This window comes from Alosa sapidissima, chromosome 14, assembly GCF_018492685.1.
Source record: "Alosa sapidissima isolate fAloSap1 chromosome 14, fAloSap1.pri, whole genome shotgun sequence".
Taxonomy (NCBI): domain Eukaryota; kingdom Metazoa; phylum Chordata; class Actinopteri; order Clupeiformes; family Clupeidae; genus Alosa; species Alosa sapidissima.
This window is the reverse complement of record NC_055970.1, coordinates 27,401,719-27,422,308: the sequence shown is the minus strand read 5'-3', so window position 1 is coordinate 27,422,308 and position 20,590 is coordinate 27,401,719. Positions and strand designations below refer to the sequence as shown.

General features: G+C 38.9%; 1 protein-coding gene across 1 annotated transcript in view; it reads left to right on the top strand.

The window, feature by feature from the left end:
- Positions 1 to 20,493, top strand: part of acp2 (acid phosphatase 2, lysosomal) — a 31,897-nt gene extending 11,404 nt beyond the window's left edge. The window contains exons 7-11 of the mRNA XM_042062528.1: positions 1,330 to 1,462; positions 6,866 to 6,954; positions 12,146 to 12,252; positions 15,275 to 15,450; positions 19,072 to 20,493. Of these exons, the coding sequence (XP_041918462.1) occupies positions 1,330 to 1,462; positions 6,866 to 6,954; positions 12,146 to 12,252; positions 15,275 to 15,450; positions 19,072 to 19,208 (642 nt within the window). The 3' untranslated portion in view covers positions 19,209 to 20,493. The remainder of the gene's footprint in view (positions 1 to 1,329; positions 1,463 to 6,865; positions 6,955 to 12,145; positions 12,253 to 15,274; positions 15,451 to 19,071) is intronic.
- Positions 20,494 to 20,590: the final 97 nt, after the last annotated feature.

Sequence of the window (20,590 nt, the reverse complement as noted above, 5' to 3'; positions counted from 1 at the left end):
GAGTGTGTGGGCTTCAGTGTTTGTTTTAGAGTGTTTGAGCAGGGCTTGTTTGTGTCGTTAGGGGTTCTGTGCATTATTAGTGTTTGTCTGCATGTTAATTTAATAATAAGGCAAGATCTATCTGATGTGATGCCATGAGCAAGATCCTCAGCAAAAACAGTGGGCAGAACAGTGCTCCCTCACTCCACGTGCTTTAGCTACAGTACTCTACAGAATTATTGCCACCTTTTGGTAAAGTTGAGTAAAAACTGGTATAAAAAATAATCTTTTGGTGATTTATTGTACTCTCACACTGAAAACAATAAGGAAAAATCCACCCTTGAAGGGAAGCAAAATTATTCTGAGAAAAAGGAAAATGGAAAGAAACTAGAAAGAAAGAAACTACAAAAAAGCAATTCCAAGGAAATACCAGTGCATGAAAATGACAAAAACAAAATGTAAAATATAATTTATAGTTTAAACAGATAATGCAAAAAAGAGATGGGGGCGGAAGAGAGAGAATGGGGATTTACATTTAGTGTAATTTACAGTATGTTATACGTTTTAGGGTTATTGCTAGGGTAATCTGTTGCTTGCTATGGAGATTAAGTAGTAATTGAATTATACACAGATATTGATGGATGTTGATAAATAGTTTAGTGGATGTTGACAGATAATTTAATGGACGTTGATAGACAAACAGTTTAATTTATGTTGATAGACAAATAGTTTAATAAGTGGATAAATAGTTTGAAGTAGATGGATGGAGAGAAAGTTGGATGGAATGTGCCTAGGAGCAAAGGTAATAATATTGGTTGCTATGCTGGTTCCTAGGTTGACATAGTGGTGGTTGCTAGGTTGTTGCTAGGGTAATTGTTATTGTTGCTAAGGTGTTGCTAAGACACCTATGGTGGTTGCTATGCTGGTTACTAGGGTAATCATCTTGGTTGCTAGGTTGACATGGTTTAACGGATGTTGATAGACAGATAGTTTAATGAATGTTGATAGACAAATACTTTCATGGATGTGTAAAGGTAGATATTTTAATGGATGTTGATACCATGGGTCACCTGCCTATCTGCAGAACTGAGCTCATCACAGTCTGATCATGTCTGAAGAAAATGACCAAAGAATGCAGTTACATTCAAGCTCATTTGTTTTAAAGACAATCTTCAAGCTATTAATACCCAAGCATTGCTTCCCAGATTAGGCATGTAAAATAATAATAATAATACTATTATTATATTGACAAATCTGAACAAAATCTGAATTGGTGCTGCAGACATTTTTCTGGATTCGATCTTATTTAACACAGAATGTCCCATGTTATTAATTTTTTTTATCATTCAGTCCAAACATAACATGACTATCCCACCATGGGTGACTCCTGAGGTAATGGAGACACTGAGGAGATTAAAAAACTTCGGCTTTCAGATGATGTTCGGAGTCTATAAGCAGAAAGAGAAGTGTCGGCTCCAAGGAGGTATGTTCATATTTTGATTGTGTGAAATAATTTATTGCTCAGTCCAAACCACTGTGTTTCCCATTTACAAAGCCAGGAATGCACATGAACGTCTATTGTTTTTAGAATGTGCTTTGAGTGTTGTCAGGATGTTTCTGTGTTCCCTTTGACAGTTCAGTCTAAACATTGTTCTGATTGTATTCTCACTGCAATACGGTGAATAAAAGGATCAACAGGCTCTCAGCGATTCTCGTCTTCGCTGTCCATCGGATACTTGGTTCCAGAGTGCTAATTGGTTCAAAGAGGTTCAGAGGTGGAATTTTCCACGACAAAAGCTACTATTTATTGGCTAAATGTTGGTCCTTCCTCTGTCTCTTGGTGCCCTACACACAGTGCACAGTGCATGCCTGTGGTGGTAACGGCAGCACGGATCAGTCCCCCACAAAATAAATAGGAAAACACAATGTGTTAATTGCGTTAATATTTTGTAACACATTATGTATTTAAAAATTAATCGCGGTGATTAACGCAATCCACTTAGTTGGGTGGCAAAATAGGACAATCTTGGCCGTGATCAATGTGATATTTTATTTAGTTTCTCATGCAGACTGGACGGATAGCTCTGGACTAGGCTACTAGGCTTCCACGGCACAATTCGGGGGCGGAGCTAATGGTTCACTATTAACGTTTTTCATGTGACGTATTCTAGGTTCTATAGCTTTGTATACATCCACCTGGTAGGCAAGGGACAAGTTGAACCCATTGAACATCATTGTCTGCAGCTGCCTCTCAGTAGGCTACATCTCTGTATTTCAGCAATGTCAACATTTCAGGCATCAATAAAGGTGATAATGAAACGTTATCCCATTGTTCAATATTTGATAGCCTGTCACAGGAACGTTATTTCGCTAAAATCGCCCTGATTTGGTGCATTGATCTGTATCGATAACGTTATGGGAGAACCTGCAGCCTATGGTAGCCTAACTTTTTTTCTCTGTTCAAAACTCGGTTTACACGAAGACGATAGACTTTCTTAGAAGCTGTGAAATTTGGCCAGAAAGGAGCATGTCTTCCCTCTGAAAGTTGACACAAAATCAAACAATATTTGATAATTTAACTTGAACTGAACAGCAACAGGTTTTGGTAAGCAGTAGACTCAGCAGACGTTAAAACGGTAGCCTACATAGCTAGCGTCAGTCATGTAACATTAATGTCGTTAAAGTCATGAATCCTGTAACATATTATAACATACAGTATAACAGCGATGACTCATTCGAAGACGATCTGCATGGATATATAACCACCCAGAAAAACTCAGAATGTGAGTGATAAAGTTCATTAATTGTATGAAACTTTTTTATTAGTTCATTGCAGCATCGGCTATATTAGGCTGTTTTGCTAGCTCAGCCCATATGCTGTTATTTTAGTCATGTGGACTTGATTAAACGGGTAAAGATAATTCATAAACTGCTTCTTACATGACTGAAGCAGTAGCCTAGGTTCGGCTAAGTTCAGCTCAAAAATCAGTTTATTTTGACATACGGGAGTTAGCCTAACTGAGCTGTAGGCTATAGCACATAGGCCTATTCTGTTTTCATTTATTTTGTGATTATATAATCAAATGACACTCATGATAACTTGAAATAGAAGGACAGAAGATAGGTGATTGATGTCCACAAGCACGAATTTCACGAGACAAATTAGAAAAAAATGTATATAATCTTGCCATGTTTAAAATGCTGAGCCTATCACTGGCAATTCATTTTTGGATGACTGTAGATAGTTGTATTTTAGCCTACGTCTTCGTAGACAGTAGGCTACACCATTAGGCCATCTTGAGAATAAAAGACTTCACAGCTGCTAACGATCATCCTCCACAACCACGAGGATAGGTAGGCTAAACGGTCGTTCGTCGCCTTTTTGCTTCTTATTGTAAAACCAACTGTTAGGGCCTACACAAGTGGTCGGCATCCCGGTCAATATTTGATATTAAAAAATTTTATTTCAATTTTGAAGCTATTTGTAACTATGTGTAGCCTATGCAACCCGACTGTTGTAGGCTTGCCTACCACTCTCTGCAGTGCCTTGCCTACCATTCTTGCCTACCACTCTAGTTGTAAACAAACGGTCACATGACATTATGACGTAGGTGCAAAACCTTAATACTGTCAGTGTTTATTCCAACATCATGTTTTTATTTAGCCCACTTCATATTGTGCTTATTAGAGGCTGAGGCATTTTGTTTATGTCCTGATGACCTAGCCTACCGTTTAGTCTGTGCATCGGGGCAGCTGTGCGTATCATCAGGCAACTCAACGAGAGAGAATTTCCCGTGTGTGTTCACACAAAGTTAGCCCACCATAACTTCCCAACTGCTTCACAACTGTGCAGTATCCCATTAACTGCTCGACAATAGGCTATTTACAAATTTCTTTAAAATTTGTAAACACGTTGTCAAAATCAACTTTAATGTACGCACCTTTTGTTTGAGCAGGAGAGGGAATAATAGCCTAACAAACGCATGCAGCAATTACAGAAGTTGTGGGCTAGGCTACTTGCTTTCTTTTACTATGGTTGCCTGTTATCAACACACAATGTTAAAGGTTAATTCCGGTGTGATTTCGACCTAAAGTGTGTTGAAACATGATAACGACTGTGAATGTATGTCTCATAGCTCACCTCGGCTTGTCCCCTGCACTCAGAAATCTGGCGCTAGTTAGCCAATGCTACCAACAGTGTTTCGTTGTGGTGCCTCGGGCATCGGCCTAGCCATGCAAATAAATCACTTTTACACCATTTACGAGGCTCAAAGTAGCTCCATACTTCATTGGTAGACTTCCGAGGGCCTTGCCATTTAAAACGAGACATAGACAACTTTTGAAAAAAGCACTGGTAGTTTATTTACAAGAAGATTTATACAGACAGTACCTTAAGGAATTTTACTGTTAGACGCCATCTTGAATTTAGTCACGATAAGTCCAGCGATGAGTACGAACGAACAGGTATGATAAGGGATCAGATTGAAAATGCATGGATTCCAGTTGCTGCTACGGCTAGGCCGATGCCCGAGGCACCACAACGAAACACTGTGTTGGTAGCATTTGCTAACTAGCGCCAGATTTCTGAGTGCAGGGGACAAGCCGAGGTGAGCTATGAGACATACGTTCACACTCGGTATCATGTTTCAACACACTTTAGGTCAATATCACACCGGAATTCTCCTTTAAGCTAATTTACTAACTCAAGACTTCAAGGCTATCATGGATATAAAACGTTTTTTGGAAACAATGAAAGGGTGGAGGTAGCAATGGAGGCAGCAAAACTAGAGGAGTTATTTCAGATGAACATGGTTGGCAAATGCTTTTCAAAACGTTAGCATTGTAATGTTTACTGATGTTAAAGTGCGAACGCTGTTTAAAGCCATACACAACGGTAAACTAACAAAACTAAAGGTAACTTTACCCTTATAGGGTCGTATAAAGTTGTCCAAATGAATTATTAGGCGTTATTGTAGTATATTGCATTTTGTACTAGGCTACAAATATTAAGCCTTTCAATGTTTTGTTGCGCGCGGAGGGGTAGATGCGCTTAACGGTACCCATCCACTTGCACGACACTTCATTTTGTCGTGTCGCATAGATGTTGCGCTGCCTCCCCTCGTTTAGTCGTGTCTGGGAATTTTGTTTAAAATGTCAGTTACCAGCTCATACTCAGTTCGTTTTAACGTATCTTAAGTGTTTTTCCACAAATGGACCACAATTTTAGGCATGTACTTAACAGTATACAAGTCGCTTGACGTCACCCATAGGACTAGAGTGGAATGCATAGATGTCGCGCTGCCTCCCCACGTTCAGTCGTGTGTGGGCGTTTTGTTTAAAATGTCAGTTACCAGCTCATACTCAGTTCGTTTTAACGTATTATAAGTGTTTTTCCACAAATGGACCACAATTTTAGGCATGTACTTAACAGTATACAACACATTAATAGCCTAAACAAACTATGCAAGCCATTTGGAAATCTTGTTTTATTTAAACTACTCAATGCAATCTCAAATCCTTACCAGAAACGCCAACAGTCAATACATTCATCCAAATCCTAGTTTCGTTTGTTTTATGGACTACTAGGTGGTCGTGGAAGAGATCGTTAAAACATTAATTGTCTTGTAAGCGGAACCAAAGTTTCACAGGCACCGATGTGGTAGAATAAAGGACCTACAACCTCGTCCTTTCATTGGAGAGTCGCCTCGCGTTCAACGGAATCATTTGCATAAAGATGGGCCTCGGCCAGCTTCTTTGTCGCGCTACATTATTTCAAATGCAGCGCTGCCTTCCCGGGATGCTTTGCGGACGCGTTAAAGTCGCTTGACGCCACCCATAGGACTAGAGTGGAATGCGACACGACAAAAAGAAGTGTCGTGCAAGTGGATGGGTACCGTGACATTCATTCCTGCTGGCGCGCCTGATAGTGACTGCTGTTGTCGCGGCAAGCTGCCTATGCTCCTGTCTCTAAATAGGCACAGTGTAGACTAGACCACTGTAATAAATGCAGCCTGTAGCATAGGCTACTTCGGCAAACCCAGACCGGTTGTGGCATCAGTTTCGCTTTTAAAACGCAACAGTGTAGCAAGAGGGAGAGTGCGGGCTATTTAATTTGCAGCATGACAGACGAACTCCCATTGTGAGCACACTCTACGGACCAGTGGCATCTTTAGTAGGCCTAACATTTTAGTACAAATAAGCATCGGTAAATATAACAATTAATCAAGATAGATTTGGCCAAAAGTGGGCCCCCTTTGCGGTCGTGGGCCCGGAGAGACCGCCCCCCCTGCCCTCCGCTAATTGCATGTCTCTGTCCGGGAAGGCAGCGCTGCATTTGTCTGCATGCTCTGCCCGCTTGTCTCCGCTATTTTTTTTTCTTCGTCGCTGAAGTGAAAGTGTCTCTGGGTTGAGTGGTCCACGATCAGGAAATTTAGTTTGAGTGAATAGTAGTCCAAGTCGAGTCGCAAGTCATGCCGAATTTTATCAAGTTTTGGCCTTGCTTCCACCAAACAAAAATATCGACCAAAAACGATATTTTTCAAAAACGGGTTCCAGGGTGTTCAGTGGGGTCGTCTTACATTCGCGGTCTAGAAAAAAAGGAAAAAAGCCTGTATAGGCTTGATGGCGCCGTATCGATATTTTGTAACGAGTGAATTAAGTGAGCAGCCACCAACCTTCTTCACAACAGTGGCACGAGCCTGAATGATGGAGAGACCAAGAAATAATCTCGAACAAAGTGGATCAGACTTTTAGTTAATTAATAAGAAGTAGTAGTAGTAACTTTTGAAAGTGTGTTGTCATTAAAATTGTATTTCGCCTGGTAACAACTAAATTGAAAGGAGCAAGATTAACATATTGGCATTGTTATTATTCTTTCAAATTGCAGGCCTCCTCTTAAACCAGATTATTGTTAACATGTCTGCACATGCTGTTCAAGATTCTAAAGATCCTCTGAAGATGACTGTATACTCAGCGGTAAGCTAAACCATTTCTGCAGATTTTCATGTGGTACTAGCAGTGTCTGTTAATGCAACAGTTTATGAATGGTGATTGCCAGTAATGAAGCAACTCCCAAGAGGTTGTAGATTGTAGGTTGTAGGTTGTACTTAAGCGATAATGGTTGCCAAGCATCACACAGATGAAAACTTTTCTAGTGAGCTAGACCTTTGTTTACATGCTCGCTGCTACAGCCTGCGTTTGCATATTAGTCCAGTAGTAATAGGGTTACACCCAGAACAAATTAGTAACAAGCTGAATTTTTCAGGATATGTTCAGAATACCTTTAGGAATGACATACTAAAAGTCCCCGTGAATCCCCCTTGTGCTCTCTGAGATGGTCAAGATGGCGTCCAAAATAAGTATAAGTATATATACTCTTTTGATCCCGTGAGGGAAATTTGGTCTCTGCATTTATTCCAATCCGTGAATTAGTGAAACACACTCAGCACACAGTGTACACACAGTAGAGTGAAGCACACACTAATCCCGGCGCAGTGAGCTGCCTGCATCAACAGCGGCGCTCGGGGAGCAGTGAGAGTTAGTATGTTAGGTGCCTTGCTCAAGGGCACTTCAGCCGTGCCTACTGGTCAGGATTCGAACCGGCAACCCTCCGGCTACAGGTCCAAAGTGCTAACCAGTAGGCCACGGCCGCCATTTGGAGATTTTTTCATATCTCAGGCTTAAAACCTGATACAAATGTAATTAAAAGGTCAAAATATATGTTTTTTAGGGTAAGTGAGTCAAGTTCATCATAAGTTTATTGAATGGAGACATTTCATAATAATAAATCACTTCAGTCATCATCCTCATCAGAAATTGGTGTTGATTCTTCAGTTTCTCCCTCATAATCTAGTAAAGCTGGCATTGGTGCTGCATTATATGAAGTCAGCATTATATATAATATTATGTGCTATTGCATTATCAAGGTTATAGAGGGAAAATTGTTGTCTAACTATGTGTTCAGACCAAGAGCTACCAAAGTTGCAAAATCACTTTTGTCACTGGTAAAATGCAGCTGCTAAATAATAAATCTGTTGTTTTTGTCGACATGAGAGATTTGAACCTTCTAAGTTCACATATTTTTCATAGACATTAAGATGGTTTATAAACATGATCAAATGTATACAGAAATGCCTGTAGCCTAAATATGCTTTAAAACTTGCCATCATAGTTATTACTCTTTTGCCAAACTCTCTGAATTAACAAGGAATTCTTATTTTAACTTGGCTTACGCTAGCTGTTTTTTGGGTCACTGTACCATTTCAGCCCACCTTGGAAAAAAGCATTTTTTTATGTTCAAAAAAATGCCTTTTTCCAAGGTGGGCTAAAATATTATTTCACCCATCCAAATCCTTATTTTTTTTTTTTTGTAAAATGAATCAGAAAACATATAGTTTGTACACTCACCATGTTTAATCCTTAAGCAGTGTATCTGTAGCAGGGTTAATGTTGTTTCCCTGAATTTCCCCACTTGAGTTGTGCTTTTCTTTTTGGAGTTTTTGTATTTTCTTTATTTTCCCACGGGAATCTAAGGGTAAGGGGGTGTGGTGTGCTAACTTTTAACTAAGTGTCCCACTTCCCCAGGCTGGCTTGCAGAGGTGGAAAAAGTATGAAAATATTGTACTCAAGTAAGAGTACCAATACCTTGATGAAATATTACTCAAGTACAAGTTAAAATACCGATCTGAAAATGTACTCAAGTAAAAGTAAAAAGTAGTTCATTTAAAATGTACTTTAAGTAAAAGTTACTTAGTTACTTTTTTTTGGGGGGGTGGGTACCAGAACAACCAGTTTTACCAGAGACTTTCTAATGAGGAGATACAGCACTCAAAAAATCCTCCATAGTAATGCATGGGGTTAGTTTGTAAAAGTTGTCTACACATATCACAACCCTTCCGTGGCAAAACGTTGACATGTGAATACATTGAGCCAATCATGTGGTGTGTTGTAAAATACATTGAGCCAATCATGTGGTGTGCTGTGAAGACATCGTGCCAATCATCTGTTGTGATCTCGCTGCTGGAGCAAGATTGGTGTCGTGAAGCCTTACGCACACGCATTTCTGCCGAAATAGATGTACGATAAGTGCCCAAAAAGTGTTGCAATATGGCCGCCGAGTGGAGATACTTGCCTGATAAGGATGTTGAGAAATGGAGATCTATGTGAAAAATCACCGGAGTTCTCCTTTAAGTTTGAGCAGTAGTTGATTTTCAAAGTTAGTTGCACTCATCCTTGGGTCGCTTTGCAGTGAACAGTAATCCAGCACAACTGAAAAGCCCCTCACAGGCAGCTGAGGCAGGCAGGCCAATGTTGAGTTGCAGAGGTTTTTTTTATATTTGGAAACGAGCAGAAGGTTCAGCAGATTAAAGGGCGTCGAAACCGGGGGGGGGAGTGGGAAGTATAGGGCAATGGAGGAGAGGGCCCTTGAAAAGTGGAATACAGGGGGCACAACATTTTCATCAGGCATTAGTAATAACTCAGGTAATCCACACATAAAAAATCCAAACAACTCCATAAGTAGAGTCATGTGTAATGAAGTGGAATAACACAGGGAAAAAGTATTGAACACGCTAAGAAAAAGCACTAAGGCAAGGAAAGGGAAGGAACGAGCTGGAATCTGTAAGTAGTTAGAGATTAGTTATCCTTTCTATCTGCGCAAATTAATATAAGCTTGGTTAGTAGCTTACATATTGATGGGCTATAAAAAGGTTTTTCATTACCAAGGTGTCACACAAGAAACATTTCATGATGGATAAAAGCAAAAAGCTCAAACAGTTCTGGAAGTAATCTGGAACTAAAGATCAGGATTCACAAGAGGGACCCCTGGAATCTGTTTAGAACAATGGACCAAAATCACACCTGATACTGTGACTAATAAGTTTTGTCATACAGGAAATGTCTTGAAGCTGTCTTTACAAACAAAGGCTTTTCCACAAAGTATTGAAGAAATTTCAGTAGGCACGTTCAATACTTTTTTTCCTGTGTCATTCCACTTTAATACACAAAACTCTTATGTTTGGATTTTTTATATGTGTGTTAATATAATGTGTGGTGAAAATTTTGAATAGACTCACTGGAAGTTTAGGCTAATTACTGGGGGAAAAAAAAAAAAAAAAAAAGCGTTCAATACTTATTTCCGCCATATATTTATTTTACCTGAATATTTTAACTTCCAAATTAAATGTAAAAATGAATGTCAGACGAAATGTAAAGTTTGACTGACTGGATTTTGTATAACGTTACAAAACATAGTGAAAACTGTCTAAGGTCACTCTCACTCTCCCTTGCTAAAGAGCTAAATGGTTTAGTCCGCCTGCACGATTCATAAGGTAGTCTCTTTTGTTTATTTAGTTGAGCATTGCTAGTAGTGGACCGCTAATTGTTGTGCTGCTGGTGCAATGTGTTTCTCGCCAAGAAAGCAAAGTCAGGTTACTAAAAACAAAGGCCAAAACAGGAAAAAGAGAGACATCAAAATGAGGGGAAACAACTGCTAATAAACTTCTTTCCATAGAAAGGTGAGCACAAACGTCAAAACATGAAATCCCATGGTGTTTGCTTGAATATCTCCGCAATCATTGGTGCTAAAACGAACTGAGACAACCCATTGGAATAGCGAAAAATACACTTTTATAGGTTAGGCTAATCTGATTCATCTCGTGATCCAGCTCCATCACTTTCAGAAAGACTGCATGGCGCCAGCTTGATTCATGTCCTGTTGTAGGCTACAGTACATGCTGATCATTATCACTAGGCTAGTGGTTGGGCGCGATTTTTTTTTTTCTCTCCCTTTCTGTTTTCGTTAGTCTTTTTTTAGTTTTTTTTTTTTACTCAAGTAACGGATGGGATTTTTGATGTAGCAAGTACAATACTTCACTCAAAAAGTAATCAAGTAAAATTTAAAATACCGATTTTATAAACTACTTAAAAAATACAAAATACACAGAAAAACTACTCAATACAGTAACGTGAGTAAATGTATTTAGTTACTTTCCACCTCTGCTGGCTTGTCAGATTTCACGCAACAGGAGCACCTGAATGTGATAGCCTGTGTACGAAAATAAACAAATTCAGTAAGACCCAGTTTGAACGTCACGTTGCGTTATTTCAACTTTTCTTTTAAAAACACAACGCAGAGGATATTTATGGAGAGCAAAATACTCCCGTTACATATCTATCAGTAGGGCTACATGTATTGACTATTGACAATGGTTTGCTAACTAGCATATCTCATCTTTCTACATAAAGCCAAATGGTAAAAAATGACACTGAACTACCTGTTTATACACACAAAACAAACAATGATCTCCCAATTTACATAATATGAATCTACATACTTAGTCAGTGGCTGAAAATAATTGAAAAGAGGCTCTATCTGAGGGGTTCGAAAACACCAAAGTTTTGAAGCGACTTTGGTGCCAAATAAAAACTAACATAATAAAGACATTGTGTGATTAGACAAAATGATGAATAGCATTAGACAGGCCCCTCTTTTTCTAAAAAATTACAAAGTTACAAATGGGCTTAAATGGTTCCTGGGCTTAATGGGTACACTATGTGAATTTTGTGTCACATTGACCTTGTAATCTTGGTTAACTTTAATTTTAGCAGTGTGTCAATGGTGAATTTGGATTCCTTGTATGAGAAAACTTATATTTAAACATTTTTATTGCATTTGTATTATGTTTTAAGCCTGAGAGATGGTAAAATCTCCAAATAGCGGCAATTTTGGATGCCATCTTGAATATCTCAGAAAGCACAAGGGGGATTCACAGGGACTTTTAGTATGTTATTCCTAAAGGTATTCTGAACATATCCTGAAAAATTCATCTTGTTACTAATTTGTTCCGGGTTTGACTCAATTTTGAGCTAATGCTCTTGGACTACAGTATATGTCTTATCGGCCTGCCTTTTTTTGGGTGGTTGGAAATGCTAGTGCATTCTTTTTTAATTTAGGTTGTATGACTTTACATTAACATACACAAACTGTTTAAAGTAATGTTTATTGATGTCATTGTAAGTAGTTACTACTAGATACTTGCCTCTGAAAATGCTGTTATCAGCAACTGAAGAAAGTATGATGATGAAAGTAAGTTTTCTGTTGTGATAAATAAACAGATAAATAAAGCACTGCACATCCTCTGTTAATAATGTCTTTTACTCACTACAGCATGACACCACTATAGTGGCCCTGCAGGCAGCTTTGGATGTGTTCAATGGGCAGCAGCCCCCCTATGCCTCATGTCACATATTTGAATTGTACCAGGAGGACAATGGGTATGCTACGCTTATTTTACACATTTTATTTTCGAGCTTGTATGCACTTTATTGCACATATATGCCACGTTTATTTAGGGAAAGGTTTAAATATTCTTTTGATTGATTAGCATTGGAAAATGGACCAGATATGGTTATAGTAATACTTTTGTTGTTGTTGGCAACAAACAAAAAAAAATTCTGAAAAAAAGAACATCTGTATTTGTATCTGTATTAACCCCCTTGACTATGAAGCCCTTAAATATGATCTTATTACACTGCTCTTCATAATGCTGCAGAATGCTCCATTCAGTTGGTGTGCTATTCCTCGATAACAGACTATTGCTAAGTCAAGGAAAATGGGTTTTGTGCTTCTAATTCACGTCTTTCATATCACTCCGCAATTAGTACAGTCACTTCTTGCATTGGAACTTCATTCAAAAGTGAAAGCAGATGGTTGATCAACTGTGTTCTAAAGAATGTTTGATTCAAGTTCAGCATGTGTTGCGAATTATTTGTTTCTCACCAAAAGCCACGATGAAATGGTAACAAATAAATGTAAAGAGTCATATCATGTGGAGTTTATTTTTCCGCTGGCGCGTCGGTCCTGTTCGCCCCTGTTGGGACTTATTTTCCGATAATGACCGGCGTTCTATACATTATCCCTTACGCAACTTACTTATAGCGTTTTTACTGCTGTGCTGATATTTCTTTGTTACTGATTTTGTTCAACAACCACACTTTCAGTATTTTCCTCTGATGAAACTCTGGATTTTTCCACGTCTCCATTTCCACGTCCTCCATATACACTGCATTCCACATTATTATACAAATTACATTTTTCTCAGATTTTCCTAAATAGTTGATGCAAATGACAGTCAGTATAATTCGAATTATATTGAACAAACCTCCCAATGATGGCTATAATACAATATGAACTCAAAATGCGCTGTTCCAAATTATTATGAGTTTCAAGACATTTTATAGGTTGTAAAGAACTATAAATGGATATTTGTTACATTTGCAGCATTAGGAGGTGATATAAATTAAATCAAAAGTTATTTCAATCAAAACATCTTAACAGGCCAAGTTACATGTTAACATAGGACCCCTTCATTGATATCACCTTCACAATTCTTGCATCCATTGAACTTGTGAGTTCTTGGAGAGTTTCTGCTTTAATGTCTTTGCAGGATGTCAGAATAGCCTACCAGAGCTGCTGATTGGCTGTGAACTGCCTCCCACCCTCATATATCTTTTGCTTGATGATGCTCCAAAGGTTCTCAATAGGGTTGAGGTCAGGGGAAGATGGGGGCCACACCATGAGTTTCTCTCCTTTTATACCCATAGGTGTTCTTTGCAGCATGAGAGAGTGCATTGTCATGCATAAAGATGATTTTGCTACGGAAGGCACGGTTCTTCTTTTTGTACCACGGAAGAAAGTGCTCAGTCAGAAACTCTATATACTTTGTCAAGGTCATTTTCACACCGTCAGGGACCCCAAAGGGGCCTACCAGCTCTCCCCCCCCCATGATTCCGGCCCAAAACATGACTCCGCCACCTCCTTGCTGACGTCTCAGCCTTGTTGGGACATGGTGGCCATTCACCAACCATCCATTACTCCATCCATCTGGACCATCTAGGGTTGCACGGCACTCATCCGTAAACAAAACTCTTTGAAAATTAGTCTTCATGTATTCTTGAGCCCACTGCAACCGTTTCTGCTTGTGAGCATTGTTTAGGGGTGGCCGAATAGTAGGTTTATGCACACTTGCAAACTTCTTGAGGATCCTACACCTTGAGGTTTGCGGGACTCCAGAGGCACCAGCAGCTTCAAATACCTGTTTGCTGCTTTGCAATGGCATTTTTGCAGCTGCTCTCGTAATCCTATGAATTTGTCTGGCAGAACCCTTCCTTATGATGCCTTTGTCTGCACAAACCCGCCTGTGCTCTGAATCGGCGACAAAATTTCTTCACAGTACGATGGTCACGCATAAGTTTTCAGGAAATATCCAATGTTTTCATACCTTGGCCAAAGTAGTGCACAATTTTACGCTTTTCAGCAGCAGAGAGATCCTTTTTCTTTCCCATATTGTTTGAAACCTATGGCATGCTAAATAATGTGGAACATCCTTCTTAAATAGTTTTTCTTTGATTGGGCTCACTAATAGTTTGATTGGGCAAACTAATTATCACAGGTATCACAAAACAATTAGTGATCCAGGCCAGAGCAGTCTATAGTACTTATATTATTTAAACGCAGCTCCGGTCTCCACGCATCTACAGGGAGAATGGATAAAAAATAAACCATGGATGGGTCCATTGATGGTCTACTTGAGTAATTAAATGGTCTTATTTAACTCTGTTTTATTCTCTTGTTTTATTCTCCTTTTCAATATTGGTAACTACAGGAGTTAACTGGGAGAAATTGTCTTGGTCAAAACGTCAAAAAAGGCCTATATTATGCCTGATATGCTGTTGGTGTTGGATATGCAACGGTGTCGCTTTTTTAAAAGAATATCAGACGGCACTAGCCTACCCCAGACGGAGCGGCACCTTCAAGGTGGCCTATCCGCTCCAGACAGTAGTATAAAAGCGCAGCATTGAAGCGCTGGTAGAGGGCTACACACAGAGTAGGCTAGCTAGGCTAGATCCTATTGCGTTCTGGGGTTCTTTCCATATTTGTTTAAGCACGGTGGACTGATCGGTGAATAGGCTAAAAGAATATTACTGGCGCCTGTTGCGGACCCATGCTCTAGATGTACACCGAGGAATAGCACAATGATTTTTTAACAATCATTGTGACCTCATTGAAAAGACAACACACCGTTCCTCTTAGTAATGAAATACTGTTGGTTAATAAAGTACTGGTGTGATCGTTTCTCTCTAATAATAAAATACAACAGGAAGGATATTCTGGTGAAATAGCTCCACAGCTTGTTTATTGCTATGTAATAAAGTAAGAGTGTCAAAAAGAAGAAGAAAAAAAAAATCATGTTATGGTCATGTCAGTGAAAATATCTGGACTTGCCTTGTTATCTAGGTCCTTCACTGTGGCCATGTTCTACCGCAATGACAGCAGTAAATCACCCTATCCCCTGGCCCTGCCCAGCTGTGAACAGTATTGTCTTCTGCAAGACTTCATTCGTCTCACTAAGGATGTCATAACACCTGACTGGGAGAAGGACTGTCAAGTGGTAACTACAGTAAAAGACACAGGTTAGTATTTTCACATCTTTACTTCAAGTATTACTAAGAATATCTGTGATACGGGATGTTTTCTCAGTTAGTTTTTTAAAATGATATCAGATTAGTTAACAGAATGTGCCTTTGGAACATTGGATGAGTGGTTGCTGATGATGGGCAATGTATATATTGCATTAATGATCAGCTATTTCTTTCTACAACAGTCTAGAACCCTTCTACAATTATGTGAACACATGCTGCCCTGATTAAAAAAACAATGTAACTGATCTCAGCTGGTATTCTGTCTATAATGGATTGGAATGGAAATGTTTTCAATCTTGAAAAGTGTTTCCAAGCTTTTGACTGGTAGTATATATGTCAAGCAATTATATTATGTTTACATTCTTGTCTTTTCAAGAGAGATTGAATATTTCCTTATCTTTATTCAACATGCCAACTTTTTATATGTCGCTGAAAGTATTTGCCTATGATGAAACTGAAAACTACACTGCTCATTTTCAAACAGGCATGCTAATATGGCTCCATCTTGTGGTGCTTCCTTAAATGACACTTAAATGACTTCAGAAGTTAGATAATTCATGATTCATTGCGGCAAAGACCATTTCTATATGAAAAAAAGCTGACAGATTGCTAATCATACAGGATTATCCATACATGGAAAAAGGCATCGACCTCAATCTTAGCAACAGCTGACGTCAAACAGATCTCAAACACCATACCATTACTCAGACTCAAAGGACTTCCAGGACAATTGTGGTGGTGCACCACACCACTGTGCAGTGATTGTTGCACAGAGGGTCTACTTTGAAAGGTTATCAGAGGAACTCTTCTTCATAGTCTGAAGTGTCCAAAGCAACATCTGTAGAAAAATAGAGCTGAAACATGCTCAGATAAGAGAGTGCATATCCAGTAAGTGTCCTGCATTTGAAGTAATCTGCAGTTAGCCTGTTTAGCACAGAGACCTTCTCATTTGGAATTGAGAGTGGGTCTGGTCTAGTCATTGACTTACGACTTCAAGCAGGGGCGTAACTAGCAGTGAAATTAAACTTAAATGGGTACATTAAGCTCTTGCCAAATCCTTTTAGAAGTTCCGCAATATTGTAAACGAATGTTTTTAAATGCAGTTCACTTAATTCCAAAGAAATATACATCCATGCTGGATTAGCAACTGCATTTGCGTGCCTGCATGTGTATTTAATTCTTCAATGGCCTCTTGGCCAGACAGACCTGCAGAGCAAATCCCAAATTTGCCAAAGGTTTGTATGGGTATTCCCAGGCTATTAGCAGTTGTTTCCCCTCATTTTGATGTCTCTCTTTTTCCTGTTTTGGCCTTTGTTTTTAGTAACCTGACTTGGCTTTGTTGGGGAAAGACATTGCACCAGCAGCAAAACAATTAGTGATCCACTACTAGCGATGCTCAACTAAATAAACAAAAGATAGACTACCTTATGAATCGTGCAGGCGGACTAAACAATTTAGCTCTTTAGCAAGGGAGAGTGAGAGTGACCTTACACAGTTTTCACTATGTCTTGTATACAAAATCCAGTCAGTCAAACTTTAAATTTCGACATTCATTTTGACATTTAATTTGGAAGTTAAAATAAATATATGGTGGAAATAAGTATTAAACGCTTTTTTTTTTTTTTTTTTTTTTTTTTTTCAGTAATTAGCCTAAACTTCCAGTGAGTCTATTCGAAATTTTCACCACACATTATATTAACACACATATAAAAAATCCAAACATAAGAGTTTTGTATATTAAAGTGGAATGACACAGGGGAAAAGTATTTTACGCACCTACTGAAATTTCTTCAATACTTTGTGGAAAAGCCTTTGTTTGTAAAGACATTTCCTGTATGACAAAACTTATTGGTCGCAGTATCAGGTCTGATTTTGGCCCATTGTTCTAAACAGATTCCAGGGGTCCCTCTTGTGAATCCTGATCTTTAGTTACTTCCAGAACTATTTAATTGAATTGGCTGCCTTCAAGTCTTTCTGGAGCTTTCTCCGAGTGGTCCTTGGCTCTTGGAATTGGCTATCCTTCTGACTCCCTGGTCAGAAATATTACGAGGAGATCCTGTGCATGGCCGGTTGATGATGCAGTGATGTTTCTTCCACTTGCAGATAATGGCTCCCATGCTGCTTACTGGAAGATTCTGATGTTTTGAAATGCATCTGTAACCAGTTTCATTGATATGTTTTGCAACAATAAGGTTGCAAAGGTCTTGGGAGAGCTTTTTGCTTTTATCCATCATGAAATGTTTCTTGTGTGACACCTTGGTAATGAAAAACCCATCAATATTATAATTATAGCCCATCAATATGTAGGCTACTAACCAAGCTTATATTAATTTGCACAGATAGAAAGGATAACTACTCTCTATACAGATTCCAGCTCGTTCCTTCCCTTTCCTTGCCTTAGTGCTTTTTCTTAGCGTGTTTAATACTTTTCCCCTGTGTTATTCCACTTCATTACATGACTCTACTTATGGAGTTGTTTGGATTTTTTTATGTGTGGATTACCTGAGTTATTACTAATGCCTGGTGAAAATGTTGTGCCCCCTGTATTCCACTTTTCACGGGCCCTCTCCTCCATTGGGGCCCTATACTTCCCACTTTCCCCCCCAGTAGGACGCCCTTTAATCTGCTGAACCTTCTGCTCGTTTCCAAGTATAAAAAAAACTCTGCAACTCAATATTGGCCTGCCTGCCTCAGCTGCCTGTGAGGGGCTTTTCAGTTGTGCTGGATTACTGTTCACTGCAAAGTGACCCAAGGATGAGTGCAACTAACTTTGAAAATCAACTACTGCTCAAACTTAAATCACCGGAGTTGTCCTTTTTCACATAGATCTCCATTTCTCAACGTCCTTTTCAGGCAAGTACCTCCACTTGGCGGCCATATTGCAACACTTTTTGGGCACTTATCGTGCATCTATTTCGGCAGAAATGCGTGTGCGTAAGGCTTCACGACACCAATCTTGCTCCAGCAGCGAGATCACAACAGATGATTGGCACGATGTCTTCACAGCACACCACATGATTGGCTCAATGTATTTTACAACACACCACATCATTGGTTCAATGTATTCACATGTTGACGTTTTGCCGCGGAAGGGTTGTGATATGTGTAGACAACTGTTACAAACTAACCCCATGCATTACTATGGAGGATTATTTGAGTGCTGTATCTCCTCATTAGAAAGTCTTTGGTAAAACTGGTTGTTCTGGTACCCCCCCCCCCCCCCCCCCCCAAAAAAAAAAAAAGTAACTAAGTAACTTTTACTTAAAGTACATTTTAAATGAACTACTTTTTACTTTTACTTGAGTAAATTTTCAGATCGGTATTTTAACTTGTACTTGAGTAATATTTTAATCAAGGTATTGGTACTTTTACTTGAGTACAATATTTTCGTACTTTTTCCACCTCTGCAAGTAGCTGATTAGTTTTTGTGTACAATTGTCCCTAAAACTGATTGACTACCATAAGTAAATGATTGGATGTACCACCTCTATGTACTTGGTGAAAATGTCTGTTAATCACTATTAGGCCATGTGTCATTTCTTCAGGAATGTTGATCGTTTCATTGTGACTTCCTGATGTTACTGAACACTGTATTTGCCTTCCCTCCCTCAGAAGTTGTGATTGGGTTGGCAGTGTGTGCATGCCTCCTCTTTTTCCTCGTCCTGCTCCTCTTCGTTGTGCTCTGCCGGCAAAGGGAGACCTCAACTGGCTACAGTCACGTCATCAATGATGGGGATGAGAACTCCTGACGGTCATACCACCGGAAAGAAGACACGTGGGATGGCGAGGATGATCTGTGAACTAGCATAAAGCCCACACCCATAACCTTTCAGTTTGGATGAAACAGGGATGAAGAAACGAAATATGATTGTTTTTACCTTTTTTTTTTGTTTGTTTGTTTGTCTTTTGGCAAAAAAACTTGACATGGCTACAATAGCCTTGCATACCTACCAAGTTGGTTGTGTTATGTTTGCCACATAGCCCTGAATTACTGAGAAAATCGCTGAAATCTACTGAAGGAATCTAGAGAACCATTAGGTGCTATGGCATCTGTGTGTGTGTGTGTGTGTGAAACTGTTGGGATAAGAAGTGTTTCTGGTTGCCTTTTTCACAGTGCAGTGACCACAGTGGATGCCCACTGAATGTTGTGTTGCTTGGAACAAAGTCTTGACCATCCCTTCTACAAAGGGTAAACCGTTTCAATACTTTGTGGCAACAAAGTGTCCGTTATTTTGTGAATTCTGTTTACATTCAATCATTGTGACACTTTTAAAAGTGGCTATGTCTACGGAGCACACTAAAAGGGAACAGCTAGTAGTGCTTCATGACTTACCTTTTTTTTGCATCCTAAGATGCATTGTCAAATGTGATGCTACCTTCTGTTCAGTTGATCAATGACTAAGTTCTTAATATTCTCTATACTTTAAGACTTTCAGTCCTTATTACTGCACAGCAGTTGACCAACTTTCTGTTTTCACAGATTGCAAGGTATTGGATAGGTACAGTTAGTTTTCCCTCAGTTATCAACAGTGATTTGCCATTTTGTGAGAGTCAGGCCAAAAAGGTTGTCATTTCAACACTTACAATGTGAATTGAGTGTTTCCATAATATATTTTGAATTCCAATCTTTGACATCTTCATGGGAATCTACTGTAGTTAAAGGTGTTCTAAGCGATGCTAGATAACGTCACTTCTGTTGACTTTCAAACAAAACAAGAGAGCTAGCTCGCTACTTTACAGTGTATTCAGGACAGACAGCTAGCAGTTGGTTAGGTAATTGCAGTAATTCACATAAAATGTTTTAACCTAAAACACCCTTGGCATCGCTTAGAGCACCTTTAAGTAAAATTATTTCTCTCTCTCTTCACTCTGAGGATTTAAGTATTTGTAAAATTTTATGAACTTTGTTCATTTTTCTATGTTACAATTTGTTTGTTTTTCTCTGATTGTATATATTGAATGCTTTAAAATGGCAAAGGAAAGGGAATGTAAAAATTAAATATGCAAATAAATACAATGATTTTACTAACATTTGACATGCATTACAACACATTCCTTATCCCTCAGGATATACAATTGAAGGTGATTCTAATTAATTAGTTTGTCATTAAGGGAAAATTTTCATTCTGAT